Raw genomic sequence first — 21922 nt, forward strand, 5'->3', positions numbered from 1 at the left:
GTTCTCCTTTTCTTTTTCCTTGTACTAAGGTAGTGGTCTTCATGCTATTGTCTTGCCTGCCCCCAAAAGAATTTTGAAAACAAAGTTCCATCCTAACATTTTCATATGCTAAGTAACTTGCTAAGGTCATGCAGCACGTTGGTGGCAGAGCTAGCATTTGAACCCTTGGAGTCTGGCCCTAGAATTTCTGTCCTCAATCTGGAGGATAGCAAGCGCTCTTGAAACACTGGGAACTTTAAATCATTGTTCTAAGTCGTTATTTTTTCTCCTTAACTCTTGTTTCCAGTTCACTGTCCCCAAATAACATTACCACAAATGAAATCATACGTTCACTGGAAAGTCTTTTATCATTCATGTCTGCAAGGAAAATTAAGAAAATAAGATAATATATCCATAAATGGAAATTTTATTGTTTAATTTTGACCAAGAGGAGTAAGATCAAAGCAATATAAATATTACAGGTTTTCATAATTTTTCTTCCTAGATTAGTTCATGTATCAATAAATGATTAATACTTATTGTAAGAAAGAGGAAAGGTACACTATCGGTTCCTTCCCCATTTTTGCAGATCTAAGTGCTCAGACACCTGTTCACATGAATAGGTGGGACTAGGAACTTTATCACATTGTCATTCGGTTCTTAGAAATCATTTCAGATTATGTGCCAACAGTTACACAGTGATCAGTTAGTTTCTCTTTGCTTCATCCACCTTATTACCCAGATGTTGTTAGAGTCATTTACTTTCTCAGTTTCTGGAGAAAGACATTAACAAGACATAGCAAATGCCAATTTATAAACTTAGCTATTAGTCTTTCACTTAGAGGCATATCATTTATTCTTGTATACACCAAAAAGACTGAGAAAATAAAAATACTGTGTTAGTTATTCAAATGATTTCTGCAATATATCTTTTTTTTAAAGGTGATAACTTTTATTACTGCATATTTAGCTCTCTTAATTGATGAAAATTTCCACCAGTGCTCATGGTCAAATCAGGGTGAATTATCATTGGGAAAAAAAATGAAGTCACATTTCAATTCAAATGTATTAATATGCATTTTGAGAAAAGTTGTAAATAATCAATAAATTATGAACTGCAATTCATAGGATAGTTTGCTAAAACAGTCTAGAATAAAGTGTGGAGCTAATAAAATTAATCTATTAAGTGTACAATAGAAATGCTATTTCTCATTACTTAATTAGTAATGATGCACTATAATGTATAACTTAAGATTTTTATGAAATGAGTATGTTAAAAGTCAGGGTATTACTTTGATAATGATCATGTGTATCACAATCTGGTGTTGGACTTCAGGAACAAAGTAGATAAGAGCCATATTTTATAAAAACATGGTCAAACTTTTAATGTGTTTAATGAAAGAAGTTATATACTGCTAAAAATTCAGTGCTTTGGCATTTAGGTCATAATTTAATTTTATTTCTATTAACAGGATGTAGACATATTCAAAACTTTATAAGATGAAAATGATGATTAATCATAACAAATAAATATTTTGATAGTATTTGATTAAATGGGTAGTAACTACCTTATTAAATGATAAACATCGTTTCTGAATTTCTGTAAAATTCCTATCCACAGGTTTTATTCAGTGCATCTTCCAAATTTCATAGGTCTGGGAAAATATTCAAACTGAACTTAAAAGAGTAGGCATCACATGTGCTCGGGAGCTTTTTTTCCCAGGTGATGACACCTCCTGGGGATGAGTATCAGGAATAATTGAAAAGAATGGAGGGAAAAGCCATTTTCAGCATTGGACACTTTTGCTTTGCGCTCACAGGATACTTCCTAAACAGTGATACGTTATTAAATAGGAATGCAAGAGGTGAGTGCGTGACTGCTGCCCATTTTACGTAATGTCTGAATTCTGAAAACTCCAGCGTAGACCCAAATATCAGGTTCTAGCTACCCTTTACTCATATATGCATAATCAGGGAAAGAGGGCCCTTTTCCAGGTTCTTGGTGTTTTTATTAATCCTTAAACAAGGCTTCACAAAGCGATTCAAACTGGCCACTATTTTGACACCCAGAAGAGCTTTACACCCTGGGCCAATGCACTGTATAAGTCAAGTCAGAGTATGCCTTTATTTGGTAAAGGAAAGAAGGGTATAGTTTTCACAGGAGAATTGGGGATGGATAATCTGCATGAACAGGCGGGCCTGTTCTCAGGGGGATCAGTTTTAGGAAAGAGTAAATATGGGATTACAGGATCTGGAAATTGAGTCCCCATGTCTGCGTATCTCTGAAAGGCCAGTGCATACCCCAGGTTTAAGCAGATCATCATTTGAAGTCCACTGAGTCAGGGCGTCTCCCAGTGGAGTATTGCAAACATTTCCTACCCTGTTCACTTAACTCTGAGTCATCCTGCCCTCTAACTCATCTCTGTGGTTTTCAGTGGCATGTATTGTAGGCGTGTATGTCAGCATCACCTGTGGTAATTTTTCACCCGAACCATGACCATCTCCCTCTCGACCCTTCTTCCTTAGGGGTGGTGGCTCTGTGGCCATGTGTCCCCAGCTGACACCTATTGCTTTAAATAAACTTCTGGACTCTCGTCAGAGTTTTACATCTAAAATTATAAGTCATTTTCACCTTATAAAATGTTTAATATTTTCTATATCCTATTAACCAGAAATAAAATTATATTATAACCTTTCCACAGGTTTTGGCCTGCAGTGTTAAGGTTTCTTACAGACTGCCCATCTGACTTTTCTGTATTTATCTTCAACTCTTTTGCTGCAAGCCTGACACATTCTTTGGATATTCATTTCTCTTACACACACCCCATTAGTGCAGTGGTTCTCAAAGTATGGTCCCTGGCCAGCAGCATCAGTGTCTTGTGGAGACTTGTTAGAAATGCCAATTCTTGGCCCCCACCCCTGACCCAGTGAATCAGAAACTCCAGGGGAAGGTGGCCCAGCCATCTGACCTGTGTTTTAACAAGCCCTTCATCTGATTTTGAGACACATAATGTTTGAGAACCCCTGCCTTAGTTCCGTCTACCTGGACTGTCCTCCTCCTTTTCTCGCTTGCTGATGTCTTACAAGAGTATGCCTTCCCGGCAGAGTGGCCCTCTCTTCTTTGTCCTACAGTACTTTATCACAGCTCTTTTACAGCAAAGATGACTTTTGCATCTGCATGCAGCACCTGCCTTGGTGATAAGTTGTTAAGTGCCAGTGAATAAATGCATGTATGCGTGAATGAAGGAGAAGAGCATTTTAGGAGGAATGGTGTTCAATAAGGTCAGCTGCTATGGAGAGATCATGGAGAAGAATGAAGGGAAAAGCAATTGGATTTTGTAGTAAGGCAGGTGTTGGTGACCTTTGAAATGCTTGCTTCAGCAGAGTGATGGGCAGGAAGCCCAGATTGTTGGGAGTTAGGGACTTCCAACATGATGAAGACTTGCACATTTCCAGAGTTGTTTATTGACTGTTTATCTGAACGTGTGGTAGAAACAGAATTTCTTGGGAGAAATAACTAAGTGACCTTAGGCCAGTTACTGACCCTCATGGAACCTGTGATCTCCAAATAGTCAGTAATAGTAATACCTTGTGTTTTAATTTTTTTTAAAGGATTAAACGAGATTATTGTAACCCTTTAGAATGATGCCTAATATTTAGTTAGTACTTAAATGGTCATTTCCTTTATTCCCCTTCCCCATACAACAATTATTTTTATTTATTAATGTTGTTGATGGCATCCATCACCCTTTGCAAATTTGTATGAGATATGAAATTGTTCAGGATACCCTCATTCCAGTCACTAGAGAAATTGTGAATTGCATTTGGCCTGGAACTAACATACGTTGTTGAACCACTGACAGCTCCTTTGAAATACATGTTATCTAGCTGGAAGGATACCCCAAAAAGGTAGTTGTCTTAGTTAAGGCTCTTTTAGATACAAATTACAGAATCCTACTTCAAGCAGACATAGAAAGAGAGAAAGGGAGAGAGAGCTTTTGTTGGCTCGTGTAACTGAAATTTCTGGGAGGGTCCCACCCTCAGGCACTGCCATATCTGTATCTTCTGGATCAAACAATATTGTCAGTCCTTAGTCTTTCTCAGACCATCCTGTGGCTCAACTGTCCTCCATGTGATTCTCATTCCCAAGCATATTTGCCAGCTACAAATTTCAAGAAGAGGGAAGAACTCCCTAGTATTTCTAACTGAAAGCCTGGATTCAATATCACTCTTCAGACTTAGGTCACTTGCCCATTCTTTTTTTTTGTAATAAATTTACTTATTTATTTATTTTTGGCTGCCTTGGGTCTTCGTTGCTGCGTGCGGGCTTTCTCCAGTTGCGGTGAGCAGGGGCTACTCTTCGTTGCGGTGCGCGGGCTTCTCACTGCAATGGCCTCTCCTGTTGTGGAGCACAGGCTCTAGGCACGCGGGCTTCAGTAATTGTGGCACTCGGGCTCAGGAGTTGTGGCTCGTGGGCTCTAGAGCGCAGGCTCAGTAGTTGTGGCACACGGGCCTAGCTGCTCCGTGGCATGTGGGATCTTCCCGGACCAGGGCTTGAACCCATGTCCCCTGCATTGGTAGGCGGATTCTTAACCACTGCACCACCAGGGAAGCCCCACTTGCCCATTCTTAAACTGGTTGTTTTGGCCAAGGAACTGGGAGGTACTGGTTTTCCAGGCCTGGCTTCAGGAATATTCTGTTCTATGAAATAAATGGTACTGAGTGTAGGAGAAGAGGGGTTCCCTGAAGGGAAATCCAGTTTCTGTTCCCAGAATGAAGGGGAGGCACAGCAGGTGAAACACTTGGTATCATATTATTGTATAGACAAGTGCTTTTCAAACTGTGCTTCTGGGAACTCTAGGGGTCCCACTGAGATGCTTAAACAGGAGGAAGGGAAGAAGAGAGTAATGCATGGTGGGAAGTTGTCAAATTCATGCTCACTCGAGCTTTATTAAGAGTAGCTTCACTTTCATGTATTTTTATACCCAATTTCTGGCTAAGATTTCATTTGAAAATGGAATTTTGGCAATACCATTGATATAGGACAATTTTAGCAGATGGTTAGGTCCATAGCTCATAAAGGTAGATGACCATCATTTTCCCACTCCATCCTGCTGAACAAGTTCTTGCCCTACATTTCCTTTGTTCCCATTGGCCCAACTCATATTCCTAACCTGCCTGAGATCCAGACTCGAATCTCCCACAGTCAGACATAAGAAGAGCATGACATTAGGCAGAAGTCCAGTTCTCAGTTTACTGTTATTATGACAGTTTAAAAATTGTTACTTAACCCTTTGCCAACCAAGGAGACATCCCCTCCCAAAGCTGTTGTCAACTTGGTGATGCAGTACAATCCAGCAGTTATAAAGCAGAAAATTTTGATTCATTCAAGAAATTTGACCGAGCATAATTTTTGATGATATGTTTATGCTGAAATTTGCAGTTGACATCTGCAAGCTGAGCAGTCTTTAATTTTTAAAGACTTCCTCTATGGCTCATCTCCTAGGTAACTGCTGCTTAAATCATACCCGTGGGGCTTTTTCCTTATCAACTATTGACTTTCTTTGACTATTTGGTCCGCCCTTTCATGTTCCATATCAGAGCCCAAAATGTAGCCAGATACCTATTTGTGTAAATAAAGTTTTATTGGAACATAGACATGCCCATTAGTTTAAGTCTGCTCTGTTTCCCTCTATAGTAGCAGAGGAGAGTAGCTGTGAAACACAGGGCATGGCCCATAAACCTAAAATATTTACAGTCTGGACCTTTACAGAAAAAGTTGTTGACCTCCACTGTGTATTTATGTGGCCTATTTATTTATGTGTATTCCTACTTCTTGACATGTGGCATGCTAAAGAATCAGTAATGTCCTTTTAATACTCTCACTCTCTGACGGTCTCACAAGCATATATAGGGGAATACTTTTGCTTTTACCTGTTCCACCTGTGCTCTTTCAATTCTCTGAACAACTTCTCTTTGTTTCTGTGCCCTCAACAGTTTAGTCCTCTTCATCTTCTAAAACTTCCAGCCCTTTTTAAGGAGTGAGAGGGAGAGGGGTGACAGCTTTCCGCCTGGCCTTAGAACACACTGGTGCACGCACCTGCATATACTTAATGCATAGATACAAGGTGCCGAACACATGGACAAAAATCAGGTTTGGCGTCATTTTATTTCGCCTCTACTCATCCCTCCCAGTTTCATATTTGTTGTGGTCACAGCAGTATATTTTGTGAAGAAGTGCTTGATATGGGCCAGGAAGGTTGATAAAGGGAAACGGAAGAGGAGATTTCCCTCGACCTGGGCACTGGATTTCTGTAAGCAGAGCAGCGACTCATCAGAAGGCTGAGCAGTTAAGCTGTACTTGAAGAAAAACAGGGATAATAATACCTCTTTCCTGCATTTTTGCTGTCTAAATGCCCTGTGGAGTGAGAGAAGACTTCAATCCCTGGGCTTGTGAATCCCTTATCTTTCCCAAACGTTAAATTAATTTTTAAAGCTATTTATTCAAAGTTGACTTAACCACTAGAATAGGAAAGATCAGACAAATCAGCTGCAAGAAATGAAGTATGAGGAAACCCGAAATCTTTGACAAAGTATTCCTGGGAGTAAATGTGTTGAATGAAGCCAGCGGGTAAATGATAAGGGCCTTTACACTGTGGATGTAAGAAGGCAATTTATCAAGAGTACATGAACTCTCCAGTGACCACAAGTCAGGAGGAAACGAGAGTGGAGGAGGAGCCCTAAAAAAATACACTTGAAATACTAAAAAGTGAGTGTGTGCGCATGCGCACTTTTAAATACCCCACATTAATATGCAGAAATACCGGTACATTAAAAGAGGAACTGCTCAGAGTGTACACGAACGGTAGCCTGTGCCATTGGGGGAGAAGGTATTAAGAATGGTTTCGAGCTTGCAGAAACCTTGGGTGCTTGCAGGTAGAGTTAGGATTTGAGCCTGGCGGTTGTTGTCTGATACCCATTTGCCTGACTCATGAGATGACCATCTTTCAGGCTCACGTGTTTATCTCTTTTAATCTTCAGAAGGTCATGTGTGTAATTCTGATAGTTGATCTAATGCTTTTGTGTTCTCTTCGGGAGTTCAAAGCACCTCTCATTCGTTATCTTATTCATCTTCTCAGCATCTCTTTGAGCCCTGTAGGTGAGACAGCACTATCTTAATGGGTCACTTTAGAGAAACTGAGGATAAATGTCGTTACATTATCTGCAGTAGGGTTCCCGGTAACTCAGATAAGGATGGGGATGAGAATGTATGGCCTTATCTTGGCTTTCAGAGCTAGGGAGAAGAGATGTGATTTCTTAGATTTGAGGAGAAAAAAGCCTAATTGTTGAAATATTAGTTCCACTAAAAATATTTACTCTGCGAATGGTCATCCTCAGTTTTCTGTGCTGAAATGACGCAGCTGAAATACACAGAAATTCTCGTACTTTGATTGTAGTCATTTTTTTTTTCCAGTTTCATCTCATACTGAGCCCTTGTCAGAGCTGTTAATAAAATACCTAATTATGACTTGAATTCCTTTTCTTGTTTGTTTCTCCTGAATAACTTTTAGAGAACACTGAACTAACAGGTAAACAGCAAGAAGGGAATTTTGGAGAATTAAGTCTTGGGATAATTCCCCTTAGCTAATTCAGCTTTGAAGTGAATGACTAGTCCCCCCACCCAGAGGTCAGCTTTCCTTATTCCCTCTGAGTTAGTCCTTTTTCCCCTGTACATCTAAAGAACACCTTTCTTTTCCTCTTCAAACCATCCAGGTATCATAAGGGGTGAATCTTATTCAGAAAAACGATGTTGGTTGAGCCCGCTCTTGTGGCCGAGTTGGCAGTTGTGTGCGTGTTCCTTCTTTTGGTGCGGGGAGGGGAATACCGTGGTAACTTGGGTTGAGCCATAGTTCAATTAGCAAATTAATTAGTCAGGTTTTTAGCACCAGCCACAGTCATTTAGAAACCTCCTCAGTGGCTCTCTTCCTGAAAGCCAAATGTATTTTGTATTTGCTGTCGTCTGCAATTTATAAACACACGGAATCCAAAAAACAAACAAACAAAACCGGGAGGAGGTGGGAAGAGCACTATTTACATTGCACAGTCCCGCTTAGACATCTGTGATTATGATCCAGCTATAGACATGGAGCCCCCTGTAACTCCCAGTAACTCGTTTCTCCTTTCTTTGTCTCTGCCCTCTCCTTTTTATCTCTTTATTCCCACCTGCCCCTGGACCTCTGGCGGGACCACCGCAGCCTTGGATAAGCTCAGCACGCAGCACCTCTACCACCCCACGCAAGTGGAGATCGTGCAGTCCAACGTGGTGTTTGACATCAGCAGTCTGATGCTCTACGGGACGCAGGCGGTGCCTGTGCGGCTCAAGATCCTGCTGGACCGTCTCTTCAGCGTCCTGAAGCAGGAGGAGGTGCTGCACATCCTGCACGGCCTGGGCTGGACCCTGCGTGACTACGTCCGGGGGTACATCCTGCAGGTAGGGGGAGGACGTCAAGCCGGTGTCGGGGGCCAGCTGGAGAAGGGCTGGGGTAGGAGCCCTCGGCAAACCTGCCCTCCTTCCTGCCCCTCACAGGCCCAGGCCTGCACGCCCCATTCTGGTTAACGTGGTCCTTTTGGCGGGCTGCTCAGGGAATTGGAAGAAAGGAGCTGTGTGCCAGTGGGCTGGCATCCGGCCTCAGTGGTGAACGTTAGAAAGGAAGTAGTGGCCTGTTGCCTAGGGTTGCTCTGTTTGCATTCTTTTGAATTCAGCTCCCTCTCTCTACAACGCGGGCCTCCTGGCTTCCCCAACAGGCCTTCTCGAAGCCCTACTAAAAGGGAGGGGGCGGAGGTGGGTGATGGGTGTGCGAAAATCTGAAATTGCTCTTCATCTGGGTTTCCTAGGGCTCGTTCTCACGCTTACTTGGTAGGTTTGGTATTTTCTTGGTTGTCTCTTCTCTGTACCCTAACCATTTATTGCTTCTTCATCCAAGTCAAAGGAACAACTCTGTAAACTCCCTGCTTTTGTAATCAGTAAACCCTCACACTCCAAAACATGCAAACGTGGTTGTAGATTTGGCCTTCACAGCACCTGTTCCTCCAGCTTGAGCCCCTTCTGTGTGTCGGGGCGCTTCCGGTCTGGTAAGAGTCTTGAGACTTTTCCGAAGGGCCTGCAGCCTCCACTCCCCATGCCCCCAGCCTCCTCGCCTTTTCCATCATTTTTTGCCGTTATGTCATGAGTCGTTTTGCATTGTGTACTTTGCCTCTGAAATGTTTTTATGGCCATCTGTCTTCCCACAACCCTTGAAGGGTAAATGTTGAAAGCAGCATGTTGGGAGACCCCAGGATCCAAAAAGACTACACTGGACGATGAAGAAATACTCCCTCCTGCCAAAGGAGATCACAGTTGGAGAAGGTAGAATCTGAAGTGATGTTTTTGAAATTTCTTATGGGGGATAATACCAGGAGAATTGACCCATTCAAAAAAAAAAAAATTGGTCTTGGCTCTGCCAGCCTTGTTGATTCCCCGGACCGCCCTGTGTTGTGTGTGAGGCTGCCAGCTTGGTATGTGATGAGTGGGGGAGGGGGCCTCGAGTCCCGCCCTGGCTTTAACCTGGCGTGAACACACACGCTCCTGTCATTCTCCTGTGTGGTACCACCAGGGGTTAAGCCAGGGCGAGCGGACGACGGATGCTGAGTGGAAGTAGAGAAAGAGGGAAGGTAGGATCACCCGCCTGCTCCCGTGACTGCTTTAGTTAGCGTAGAATCATTTCGTAGTGAGACGTCAACTTGGAAGGCACAGGGCATTTGGCCCTCAGAAGATGAGATGGTGCTGATAATAGGAATAATTATATATTACGTTTTCAGTTTATACAAGACTTTCACAAGCATTCTCTCATTTGCCTCAGGTTGGGGACATTTCAGTGGGGGTGGGTGGAAAGTTAAGTCCTGGGTGGTCAGGGGGTCCTAAGGCGGTGCAGGGTCCATGAGGAAGGGGCCAGGAAGAACAAAGCATGGAACCAGTTCCACAATCCCCACTTAGGCTAATCTGGAGACACACACAGAGCCATGTCTTTCTACAGTTGTTTCCACACATGATTATTAATGTGCATTTGGGATGGGTTCTACCCTGCAGGAAGGAACAAACGTCTTGCAGATTTCTGAATGGCACTGTCAGCTTGGCTAAGCACTCCTTCCTTTATAAAGTGTAGGGTAGTATATGCCCCGACCTCGTCACATCTTTACTGCCTCCAGTGTGATGCTTCGTTCTGTCACCAATGCTGTATTTCAGTTCAACGTGTCTATTTTTGCCTGAGATAGCTGGACCATACACATGGTCTCTTACTGTTGAAACACAGAGATACGAGCATGGCTGTGATTAATTGCCATCGTAACAACCCAGTGTCCCGTAGCATTTTGATGGCAGTAAATACAGAACCTGCTCGTTGTTCTGTGCTGTAGTCCTAATGTTCTGCCTTGAATGGTGCCTGTTCTTTGTTTAACTTGAAATTGTTACTTAGGTGTTAATTTTTTCTCAGCATTTGCACTTAACTGTAAGACAGGAATAGAAAATGTATTCCATATTTAGTTTTGTATGAGGGCCTAGGATTTAAAGATACAAAATTACAAGAGAAATTAAATTTCAGAGGAAAATTCAACAAAACCACAAACTAATATTTATAGTCTCTTATTTTGGGGTGAAATACTGCCTAATAAGGAACACTGTTATTTATTATGATACTTAATTACTTAATTGCAAAAATTATAATTAATTTTCATTAATGTCATAGAGATTTTGAGAAAGTCTCAAATTTAATATAATCTGTTTTCTCCACTCAGGGTCTGAAATTGACATTTTGAGAAAATCATAGATGATTTTTATATTCGAGGAACACTAGGTTTCATTTCTGTCTTGTTTTATTGGTAGTACTGATGTCATATGGATTTTATTTAAATGATGCTTTTTGTCATTCAGCATTTATCATCTACTTGTTTCTTGTGAAAACAATTCTTGGTTTAGGAAAAAAGCAAGAGGTTGAAGGACACAATACTGTTATTTATGTAGTGAGAGAATGCTCATTTCATTAAAAAAAAATAAGCAAGAACTAGACTATAGAAATAAACCTTTTTTTCCTCTAAAGCAGTGTTATTTGATTATTGGCCAGTACTTTTAAAATTATATATGCTAATGATAAGGTATGCTCAGATGACTTTGAATATAATTATATGTAACATTTTTGAGCAGGTAGACTATAAAATGTGCATCCAAAGGTTGTGGAACCCTATAATGCACGATTAGTGTACAAGTTATTTTATCTGGCTAAAACTCAATTGTCTTGTAGCCCTCAAGGCATCAATTTTAGCATTATTGCTCTCAACAACAGTATATTGAATATTATGTCAGTTAGAAGAGAATAATTATCAAGGCAAGTTAGGGTGGCTGTTAGTCTTACCACATATTGACTTGGTTAGCAGTTGGCTATAGATTGTGTTACTGGGCAAATGAAGATGTACGGTAAGTTGAACTGGTGAAGCCAGGATATTAATTTAATTCTCTCTGGGCCCAAACCTACATCCCTGATGTATAAACACAGCCACTTCTGGTTTCAGAAATCGTTTTGAATGTGGAAGAATAGCAGTGTCTGATCTGATTTTGAGTTTTTGGATTTGGGGGGAAAGAAGAGCTGGCTGTTCAAACCTATCCTTTGCAGGCATGTTTGAAGAGGTTATTAAAAGAGAAAGGGAGATGATTGTGGTGGCACAGATTTATTTGAGGCTAGCAATATTTTCCAAGGGTCCTGTACTGTTTCTATAAAAATTGCTTTTCACTTATATGATTATCTGTGTGATTCATAAGCTAACCAGCTGGCTGTAAAATGCAGAGCAAGATTTGGACTACAGTGACTTAAGAATCCAGGTAGTATCTTAAAGGTGAAGAACCCAGTATTCTCCTGTGTACCAATTAAAGTGTTCATTCAGAAAGTACCAGAAAAGTGAAGTAAATTTTAGGCATTTTCTCACAAAACAGAAAAAAGGAGGAAATAGACAATTTGATCCTAAAAAGCAAACTGTAACGGAACATGAGATATTTTTTTCTGCTGCTGAAGAGTTGTTCATATTTCAAGTCTACATCTCATAGTACGTTTATTGACAGTGAATAAAAGCAGTGGCCTGTTCTTTCCCCATTTTCCTTGTCTTTGGCCTAGGATATAGGAATATGGGTGATTATCATTGTTGAATTTAATCATTTAAAAATCAAGCGTTCACACAGTCTCTTTGCAGTTTGAACGTGTAACTGACTTGCCTGGGTTCATACGCCAGTCCATCTGTGGAAATCTCCTCCTTTGCAAATGAGTCCTGCCAGAATTCAGGGAACCGTATCAGACACTCTGAATAATTAGCTGAGGTGTCAGCAGCCTGGTGAGAGGACGAGCAGTGATGCACATTTCAAGTCACCTGTGTCTTGAAACAATCAGAACTAATAGAACAGTCAACGCTCTAGAAGAACATTTCCCAGAGTATCCTGGGTGCATTTGTCTTCCGGAGATCCGACCTGAGCATTAGGAGGACCTACACTCTGGATCCTTTCCTTAGAGCCTAGTGATGACATTAGCATAATAAAGGCTCTGAGAAGTTGGTTTCTGAGAATAGATAAGTATCTTCCACCAACCTTGCCCGCTTTATAGCCTCTTCCTGTGAAGCTCATCAGAAGTCTTCCATTCCTGAACACACTCAACTCTTCTTCAACTTAGGGTGCTTGCATGTGTGGATTCTTCTACCTGGACTCTCCTACTCGTCTCTCTGCCTGGGCAATGCCTTGTCCTTTAGGTGTCCACCCACTTTTTCACAGAGACCTTTTCAGTCCAGCTTAACCCACGTAGGTCTTTCCTCATGTGGCTCTATCTCAGGATACTGTATCCCTCAAGCTCCAATACAATTTAAAATCAATCAAGTCAACTGTTAAAATGGTTTTTTCCTGGCTTCCTCACTCGGGAATGCCACAGAGGCAGGGTACTCAATAAGTACTTGTTAAATGAATGGGTAAAGAAACCTGCTTCACTTGATGTAGCTTGACATTTCACCGTGGAACCCATGGAATATCTAATGACTTCAGTTGGTCCGAGGGCCCTTAGTCTTTCTTCAGGTGTCCTGGGGACCAAAGGCTGTAATAGCAGCTGGGCCATTGAGGACAGTAAAATGAGAAGCAGAAGCTCCCACACACACCCCCTAGCTAGTGGTCTGTGTAGAATAAGTGTTTTGTGGTATCCATGTGGTAGGAAACATCAATATTAAGCAAACACTTGGATTTAAACAGCCCTTTGCGGAACAAGTTCACATATGTTTCGCTCTTTGAATCCTCTTTCTTATACCACCCTCTTGTAGAGATTGCCAGTGAATTAACATTTGTAGTTGTTGAAGCTCAGAGAGGTCAAGTGACTTTTCCATGATCACACAGAGGCTACAAGTTGGCACAGTGGGTGCACTATAAGCTTCCTGAGGGTAAGAACCACTTACCTCTTGTTTGTCACTGTAACCCACCTCCCAGCACCCAGCCTGGCATGTAATAGTGCTTACTAAATATTGGAGGGAGGAAATTTTGAAATCTGTTTCCAGCGTGGGTCTCTGACTCAATGGGCAGTGTTTGGGTGGTTTCTGGCTTTGTTTTTTTAAGACTGCCAAGCTGTATTTCCAGAATGTGATATGTGAGAGTCTTGTGGCCTCAAAGTGGTGTGGTTTGGGGAACAGAGAAGACCTGAGAAGTGCTTAGTGGCAAAATTAGGTGAAATTGGTTCCTCTTTTGCGTTCCTTTTCTTGCCTATTTCCTGATACTCCACCTTGTTTCAGGTTCCCTTTGTTCTCTGATTTCCACGACGCAGACTTTTCCTCTAGATCTAATACTTAATTATGCTTCATTATAAATGCTCATCTTTGACTTACCTTTTCAGGGATACATGCCTTTTGTAATTGAGTGTAAAAAAGCAAAGGTTTTATACCTAATTAATAAGATTTCAACTATATCATGTGCAGGGAGTGGAGCAGAGATGAAGTAGCTCTTTTCTGGGTCCATAAAAGGATATCAAGTTGGATAGTAAAGGGCTGTTGAGTAAGAAGATCGGGCTAAAGTCTCAGTACTGCCACTGATTATTTATGTGAATATGGAAAAATGTGCCATTCTTACCCATGGTTTCTTCATCTCTAAAGTTGAGATAATCCTTTATATCTCTCTTGCTTTTGAATGGCAAAAAGATGAAATAACATGGATGAAGTCATGAAGTTGTAAACTCCAACTCAAGTTGGTACTTTTCACTTACATCTGTGCATAGAGCTAGGTCCGACCAGTTAACAGCAGGGCAGTATCAGGGGCCAAACAAGTTTCTCTGCAGATGTCCGATGCTTAGGAAAAGATAGGAAGCACATTTTAGCGATTAGTTAATGGGATAAATGTTAGTCGTTTTAGTAAGTAAACCCTGAAATACTAGTGGCCTAGCACAATGGGAATTTCTTTCTCCTTCTCAGCGAGACCAGCTGACGTTCCTGGGTGGTGAACACTTTCCTCCCAGAGGGGATTTGAGGAGTAGTAGTTTAGAGCCTCTGCCGTTTTATGGCTCTGCCCTTCTCTGGGCCCTCAGCTTCCTCATCCCGGTGGCAGTCCCAAGAGAAGGTGGGTGGAGGGGTGGTGTGGGAGGTTTTCATGGACCAGGCCTGAAAGTAGGGTGGGTCACTTTTCCACGTGTTGCTAATGAGAGCTTATGTCTGATTAGGGCCATGTGATTGAAGGGAGCTAGGACACTAGTCCCACTGAACAGTCGCTCCCAGCTATGCCTCTGCCCCTGCAGGATGCCCGCAGGTCAGTGCCCCTCTCATGTGTGGTAGAATAGCCAGCATTCTGCCTTCTTTTTAAACAGACCAGGAAAGCTTAGGGCAGAATATTAGTGTAGTTAAGGCAGGTTCTTACTAAGTTCTGGCTGCAGTTCTTACTAAGTGTGTGAAATAGACTCATGTCTTTATCCACCTCAGGCTAGGCTCCCTCACCTGTAAAGCAGGGATATTAACTACCTCATGGGTTTATTGTGAAGATAAAATAAGATGATGCACATAAAGCATTTAGTCGTGCCGCTTGCTAAGTATCCAGTAAATGTTAACTATTAACATGATAATGATATAGGCTGCTCGAGACTGTTGCCAACCTGGTCATTTTAGAACTGTGTGCATAAAGCAGCCTTAAATCATGGATGTTTTATATTTCACCATGCCTCTTAGAACAGAGTGTCTTACCAGCCAGTCTGGTAAAAAGGTAGCTACTATTCAATAGTAAATAAATAATACATACATACCTATGCATATACATACATATACACAAACTTGCATGTACATATGTACATAGTACATGCTTGATTTTACAAATAAGAGATGGGAGAGTATCATGACAAAGATTTTGGATTTGGGAGTGGAACAGACGTGGGTATAAATCTTGGTTTTACCTTTTGATAGCTCTATCACCTAAGATAGGTCATTTAACGTATTTGAACCTAAGTGTCTTCGTCATAAAGGCTATTCAAATGATATGTATAAAGTCCTTAGTGCAATAAGTAGCCCACAGCACTCTTCTTGAAATTAACCATTACTACGTGGTATGTGAGTGAGTATGCATGTGTGCTTTTTTATGAGTAATGACTTACTCCATATATGACTATCATTTTATTACCATTGCATTTCTCTGTTTCATCAACTCTTTCAGTACCCTTCCAAGCACCTGGCACAGAATGAATGAGTACTTGATGAATTTATTTAAATGATTAGAGTATCTGGGCTTTCACCCCATTGCATAAAGTGAAACTTATTTAAAATAGGCACCCTTTTTTTTAATGGCTATTATCTGACCTCACAGATTTTGAGGAAATTTCTGGAGCAGAAAGAAAAATGGATCTAGGTATAAATTCATTTAGGTAGTCCTCCAAATAACCAATTTTGTTGATTAATTACTATGTACTGAGTACACAAGAGAAGATCTCTCAGGAAGCCTTCACTCACAAGGAAGAAGCATCGGTTAACAAATCGTGGGAATTAAGCTCAAAACTATAAGAACGTACAGATGACCCATAGCACTGGCATAGAGTGGGATTATTTGACTCCAACTAAAGATCGGATTATCACCACCATGGTATAAGGGGTCTTTGTATCATTTCAACAATATGTGAATCTTGCAGGCAAGAAGGATCACGGGTGTGAATGGTCAGGATCCCCCTGTCTTTGGCAGGGATATACAAAAGCAGATGGTTCAGGACAGTGTACTGTATTTACAGTGTCAGTTTTCCCAACCGCTTGGACTATTGTATAGATGGTATCCCAGCAATCCTCCTAACCTCCCTATTAGAGAGAGAGTTTCAGAGACTATTATCCCTGGTTTTAAAGTTATCGTAGCTGAAGGCCTCAGGCAGGGTCAGAGCTGGAAATGGAATACAGGAATTTTTGAATCCCTTGCCAAAGCTCTAACTATTTGAACAGCAATGAAAATAAACACCTTATATCCAAGGACATAGCTTGATGTTTTGTGCTCAGAGCTAAAATAAAAATATTCCTCCTTTTACCCTTGCAAAGTAGAAATACATAGCTCACCAAATTCTAGCATGGAATTCAGTGACTACTGGAATAGGATTTATGTCTGTGGGAGATGGAGGGAGGGTTTTTGTATTGCCCAGAAGGAGTAGAAATGAGCCCAGAGCTCACTGGCCATTTGCCATTGGTAAGAACCAGTTCAGATTTATTTGAAATGGATGTTCTCTGTGATGGCATTGATTAAACCATATGATCTCCAGAGCAACACTCTTTTATGCTCCTTGTTGAATCTAAAGTCGAAAGTTCCTGAGCTTTGGGTCTAGACCGCAATTCTACCACCGGTTAGCTCTCTAGCCTTGCAAAAAGTAAATAATTTCTATGAGCCTCATTTTCCTGATGATACCTACATAATAGGGTTTTGAGGATAGAGAGAAGTAATTTGTTAAATTCATAGTATTGCTCAGTAAATGTTAATTCCTTAAGCCGAGCGATTTCCCAGTTCCCCACTCACCAAAACCCTTAAGTTCCTAAAGCAACAAAGCTTTGTGATTCTTCTACGTGTCCATATATTTTATTTGAGCTACTGTGTCCTTTTATAATGTTTCCCCCAATTTGACAGAAGGGGCAAGTGGAGAATGAGAGGGGCTTGCTCAGGGAATGAGCTCTATCATGACTATAGCAAAAATCATGGGAAGGCTCTCAAGACCCAACCCTAGCCTACCATCTGTTTCTTTGGAGTGACCTACATTTCAAATACTCATATGTGAAATCACGAAGGGCTGTGAAAAGCAGAAAGTGAGATGAGGATCTGTGCAGGTTTCTAGAAGCTTTTGCTAAATCTGTGCAGATGGGACAAACATAAATAAAGATACACTTTTTTGATTCATGCATGACAGCTATGGAAGTAATGCCAGCAGCAACTGGAAAATAGAACGCGGGCCAATGCATTTGCTAGTAGAATTAAAGTGACCACTGCCAAATTGAATTACTCTAGGAAGACCTGTTGAAAGAGGAGATTCTTCAGGAAGAAGAGAGATACTGTTACTTAGCAGAAGGGATGGAACAAACCTTTTTCCGTTTAGGAAGAGTGCTAACGTTGGAGAGAGTTGTGAACAAGTTTAAGGGAGAGCGTTGCATTTCGGTTGGGTGAGCAGCTTTGAGCTGAGGTGTTGGTGAGTGTGGTTAGGCCAGTCTGGGCCTGTTGATCAGAAGCTGTTATTCATTCACATGATGTTTACGTCACCATCCGTTTCTAAGGGGAGGGACTAGTGATTCTGTTGGTTCGCAGACCTGACATTTGCTGCTGAACAACTTAAACTTAAAAAGGTGGATTACTGGCTAGTAACTTCATAAACAGTTATTTTTAGAAGTTCACCATTGAGGTCCTGTTGCTATCGAGGAAGTATTTTCATTTGTTGGTGGCAACTGAGTGACCTCTGTATCCCCTCTCTTTCTTTCTTTCTCTCTCTCTCAGTCAAGGTAAACTTGGGACGAGAGACTTGGAGGGTAGGCTGGACAGTGTAGTTTTGCGTTAACAGTGCAACGCCTCGCATGGTCACAACAGACCATAGTACATCAGACCCCAAATTAAGAGAAGGAGATATTGGTTGATACACATTTACTCTCCAGAGCTCATCTGCAGTTTACTGTGTATTTCTCACCTCTAGCCCCCAGGAAAGCATTTTTTAGAGACTTTGAGAACTGAAGGTCCTGTCTGTAAGGAGAGGTTTCCTTGTTCTCATGTAATTTTCTCTCTTTAGCAAAGCCATAATAATAGTGTCAGAGGCAGCTTTCTAGTTAGTATGAGTAATGTGGTTACTGTATTTTCTATTTTTATTTTAATATGTTTTTCCTGCTGTGGATTTTTTTTTCTTTTTGGTTTTAAAAATAGCAGTTGAGTAAATGTGGTAATTCGAAGACTCTGGTGCACACTGCATCCTCTCTGGGATGCGATTCTGAAGGAATACTTGTCTACAACGGGCATTTTTTTTCCCCCACATTCCTTAGTGGAATAAATAGGAGAATGTTTGGAACACAGACTACTGAAAATATTGGCTTATGGTCAGGCCAGGTTAGGCCATGCTTCAGAGAAACTGACATTTAAACCATAGAGTATCTATACCATAGGTTTTTGCCTCTAGGGTATCCGTCAATATTAAGCCTGTTTATTTTACGGTGTGTTGATAAGACACAGAATTAGGTAGCTGGGGATGCACCTTAAATTGGTTCACTCATTTGCTTCTTTTAAAAGTACAGCACACAGGTTTAGAAATTTTAAATTAACAACAAAACACACTTAAATTCCCCTTGAAAGAGTAATTAAGAGCTCTTTGTCTCTGTGTCCTGTCATCTCTGCCAGAATTGAGAGTTCATGCTGAGTATATTCCATTGAGTCAGCCGTCATTCCATCACCGGCAGGAATCACTTTTCCACATATTGACATGTGAGGGAATGTCCGCTTGCAGTAGCCATGGGCCCGTGCCAGGTTTTGAGATCCATAGGGGCAGCGCTGGGAGCTTTTCAATTCTGAATCAGAGATCCAATTCATAATAGCTGAGCCAGGGAAACCGGGTTGAATCTGTGGCCAAATCCACGGCAAAAAACTCTTTTTTTCCCCTTTCCCTTTTTGCAGTGCTTTATTGCTTTAAAATATGAGTGCCTCTGTCCATTGATCCTCCGGTGTCTTTACATTGGATTGAAATTGTGGTTTCTTAGGTGAAAAGGTTAGTGTTGTATTCATTCAGCCACACATTGATGGAGATTAACTGAGAGCGGTACAAGACATTTGGATCCTGTTAGATCTAGGGCACCTGAAAGAAGTTTCTTTTTCTCCCTACCCTTCACTCTGCCTGCTGCAGAGGAGGATGGCCCTGTCTTCTGGGAGTGGGGGAGGGTTTTGATTGGCTGTGTGTTAACTGCCTCAAATCCATGGTCACAGGGTGAGTAAGAACCCCTGAGAATCAAACATGTCATCTGTGTAGCATCACCTGATTTAGTGCTTTTCCTCAAGTCTGAGGTGTCTCCAGGGGACTTTTTTCCCTTGCAGCACTGATCTTTCAATGAGGTGCTAGTGTCTGTCCTGAGCAATAACAAGGAAAAACCATGAAGTGTGAACAGTTCTTATTAGGCGGGTAAATGTCATTAACACCTTTGCAGCCTTCTCTGCAATCTGAATGCTCTTGTCAAGAGAGTGACTTACTGAAGCCTCCTGTAAAATCATATACATGGAATTTAAGAGGCTGACGTTTCACATTTTAATTAAGCAAGGTCATTAAGCTTTCTTTGCTTATGGATTTTTGAAGTCAATTACACTTGTGTCTGATACAGATAGACGCTCTCCAATAAGTCTTTCGAAAATCCGCCTACAAAAATTATTTTAAAAATTTGAGAAATACTTGATTTACTTTAAATCAGAGTTTTAGGTAATTCTTGGTGTTTGTCGGGAGTAGATGCTTCTCTCTGTTTTAATTTTATGGAGACCCGTATACTCATGCATTATACCTGATCATAATATGCATGTTTTCATATGTGGTGTGAGAAGAGTTAGCATTTCGACTTAATGAGTAGGTCAGCTGGTTTAATAAAAAGTCTGAAGTGTATAGTGTTCAAATAATGATTTTATTATTTTCAGTACTTATACAGAAATCTTTCTCCAGCCATGAATTCGCCTTATGTAAAATTCTAGTATTTTCCTGAACCAAAATTTTTATAAGCAAAGTTTGCTTCTGTAAACCTCTTCTGCTAGTTTGAGAATTTCAGATTAATTTTTTGTTACTCTGGATTGTGTCTTTGAGTTACAAAAGAAACACATGTTGAATAGTTGTATGGTAGGAGAGTCAGATACAGAGGTAAAATTATCTCCTTCACTATGCCTACTAATTTTTAATAAAGAAAAATGAATTGAGACATCTGGCTAAAACTTTGGGGAAGTAAATCCAGAAACTTATAGGCAAGTTAGAGGTGGAGAATGGAAATTAATTAAATAGTACTTACTATTACTAACTTAAGATGTATAATTTAATGTGTTCTATTTACTTAGGATACAGTCTTTGTTTCAGATTTGATTCATCATCCCTTTTTTAACATTTCATTAGGTGATAAGTTTCCTTCATGTTGTGTGTATTTTGTTCTGTTTTTCTATTTTGAGGGTTCAGGAAAATGTATTCATTCAACAAACATTTACTTGAGTGGCTTCAGTATTCAAGTGGTAAAAAGGCACCATGACGCTCTGTTACAGCTCTCAGTTTAGTGGAGATTGGGGCTCAAGTTAAGCTAAAGTAAAGCAGAGGCCATTCGTGTACATTTTCTAACGAATATATAAGCACGATCAGTAAGCAGTGCAATAATGAGTTATATGTAAATAGACTCTTTGGACATATTTCCAACTTGCCTGAAAAGTTAATGCTTTAAAGGATTTTAAACATTCCCTAGCTATCTTGCTTGTACTGTTAATTCAAACTCTGCAATTAAATGACTGACTAAACCAAATTAATTTTCAATTCGGCCCATACTTTTTGAATTAAAAACATTTAGCTTAGTTTGAATGAATGAAATTTTGCTCTCTATGATGGAAAACTCACCTATTTATTAGATCACAGAAGTTAAGCAGCAAAGATACATTTCCTTCCAATGCCTTAACACACAAATGCTCGGACAAGTTAATAAAAACTTATTTTAAAATTCCCTTTTTGTGAGAATCCAAATATGATCATTTTAAGCCCTATTAGGATCATTTTGCAAAAGCTACCCAGGAAGTCTCTCACTTAGAACAAGAAAATCTCTTGTGGAATTACTATTGCCAACACCACTTAGGGAGTAACTGGGCCAATTAAAATGTAGATGTTTTATATTAAAGTATGTTGCCTATTAAAATAAAGAACATCAAATTTGGAATTAGTCTATATTCCCTTTGTTAGTTAGATTTCTTCACATAGTACATAGAATTTTAGTTCACCTGATTGCTTATTTGACTGAGAAGTTTTATAAATATATATATATATATATATATATATATAAAATTAAGAGGGTGGTAGTCTGGTGTCAGTAGATTCTTCTTGTGGAAAGTAGTCTCAGATTTGGAAGCACAATAAGAGGGTCCGTCTGACCACACCATCTGCTTTGTCCTCTCTCTTCTCTCTTTTCCACCTTACACCTAGATTCAGGCTATTACTGTAAATCATGATTTCCATGGTTCACATTTTAGGGTAACTTTGACAAAGAGATGTCTGGAGTATCAAGATTATCAAAGATGTTCAGTGAAACTTCTTCATAAATGTTTTTCAAGGCACCAAATGGAAGGAAGCTTTACTGTGTTATATTTCCCATATGGAAAAGTATCTGGGACCTGAAAGGGGCACACCCTTGGAATGGGAATACTTCTTAAAAAGGAACTTTA

At 40.5% G+C, this 21922-nt stretch overlaps 1 protein-coding gene across 10 annotated transcripts in view; it reads left to right on the forward strand.

The window, feature by feature from the left end:
- Window positions 1-21922, forward strand: part of BNC2 (basonuclin 2) — a 417278-nt gene that overhangs the window by 283387 nt on the left and 111969 nt on the right. For 9 of the 10 annotated variants that reach the window (XM_036855921.1, XM_036855919.1, XM_036855927.1 and 6 more), the window contains one exon: window positions 8235-8470. In XM_036855921.1, coding sequence (XP_036711816.1) covers window positions 8235-8470 — 236 coding nt within the window. Of the gene's footprint in view, window positions 1-8234; window positions 8471-9309; window positions 9386-21922 lie in introns of those variants that run through there. The other variant, XM_036855926.1, reaches the window with a different exon arrangement.

This window comes from Balaenoptera musculus, chromosome 6 (genome assembly GCF_009873245.2).
Source record: "Balaenoptera musculus isolate JJ_BM4_2016_0621 chromosome 6, mBalMus1.pri.v3, whole genome shotgun sequence".
Classification (NCBI taxonomy): domain Eukaryota; kingdom Metazoa; phylum Chordata; class Mammalia; order Artiodactyla; family Balaenopteridae; genus Balaenoptera; species Balaenoptera musculus.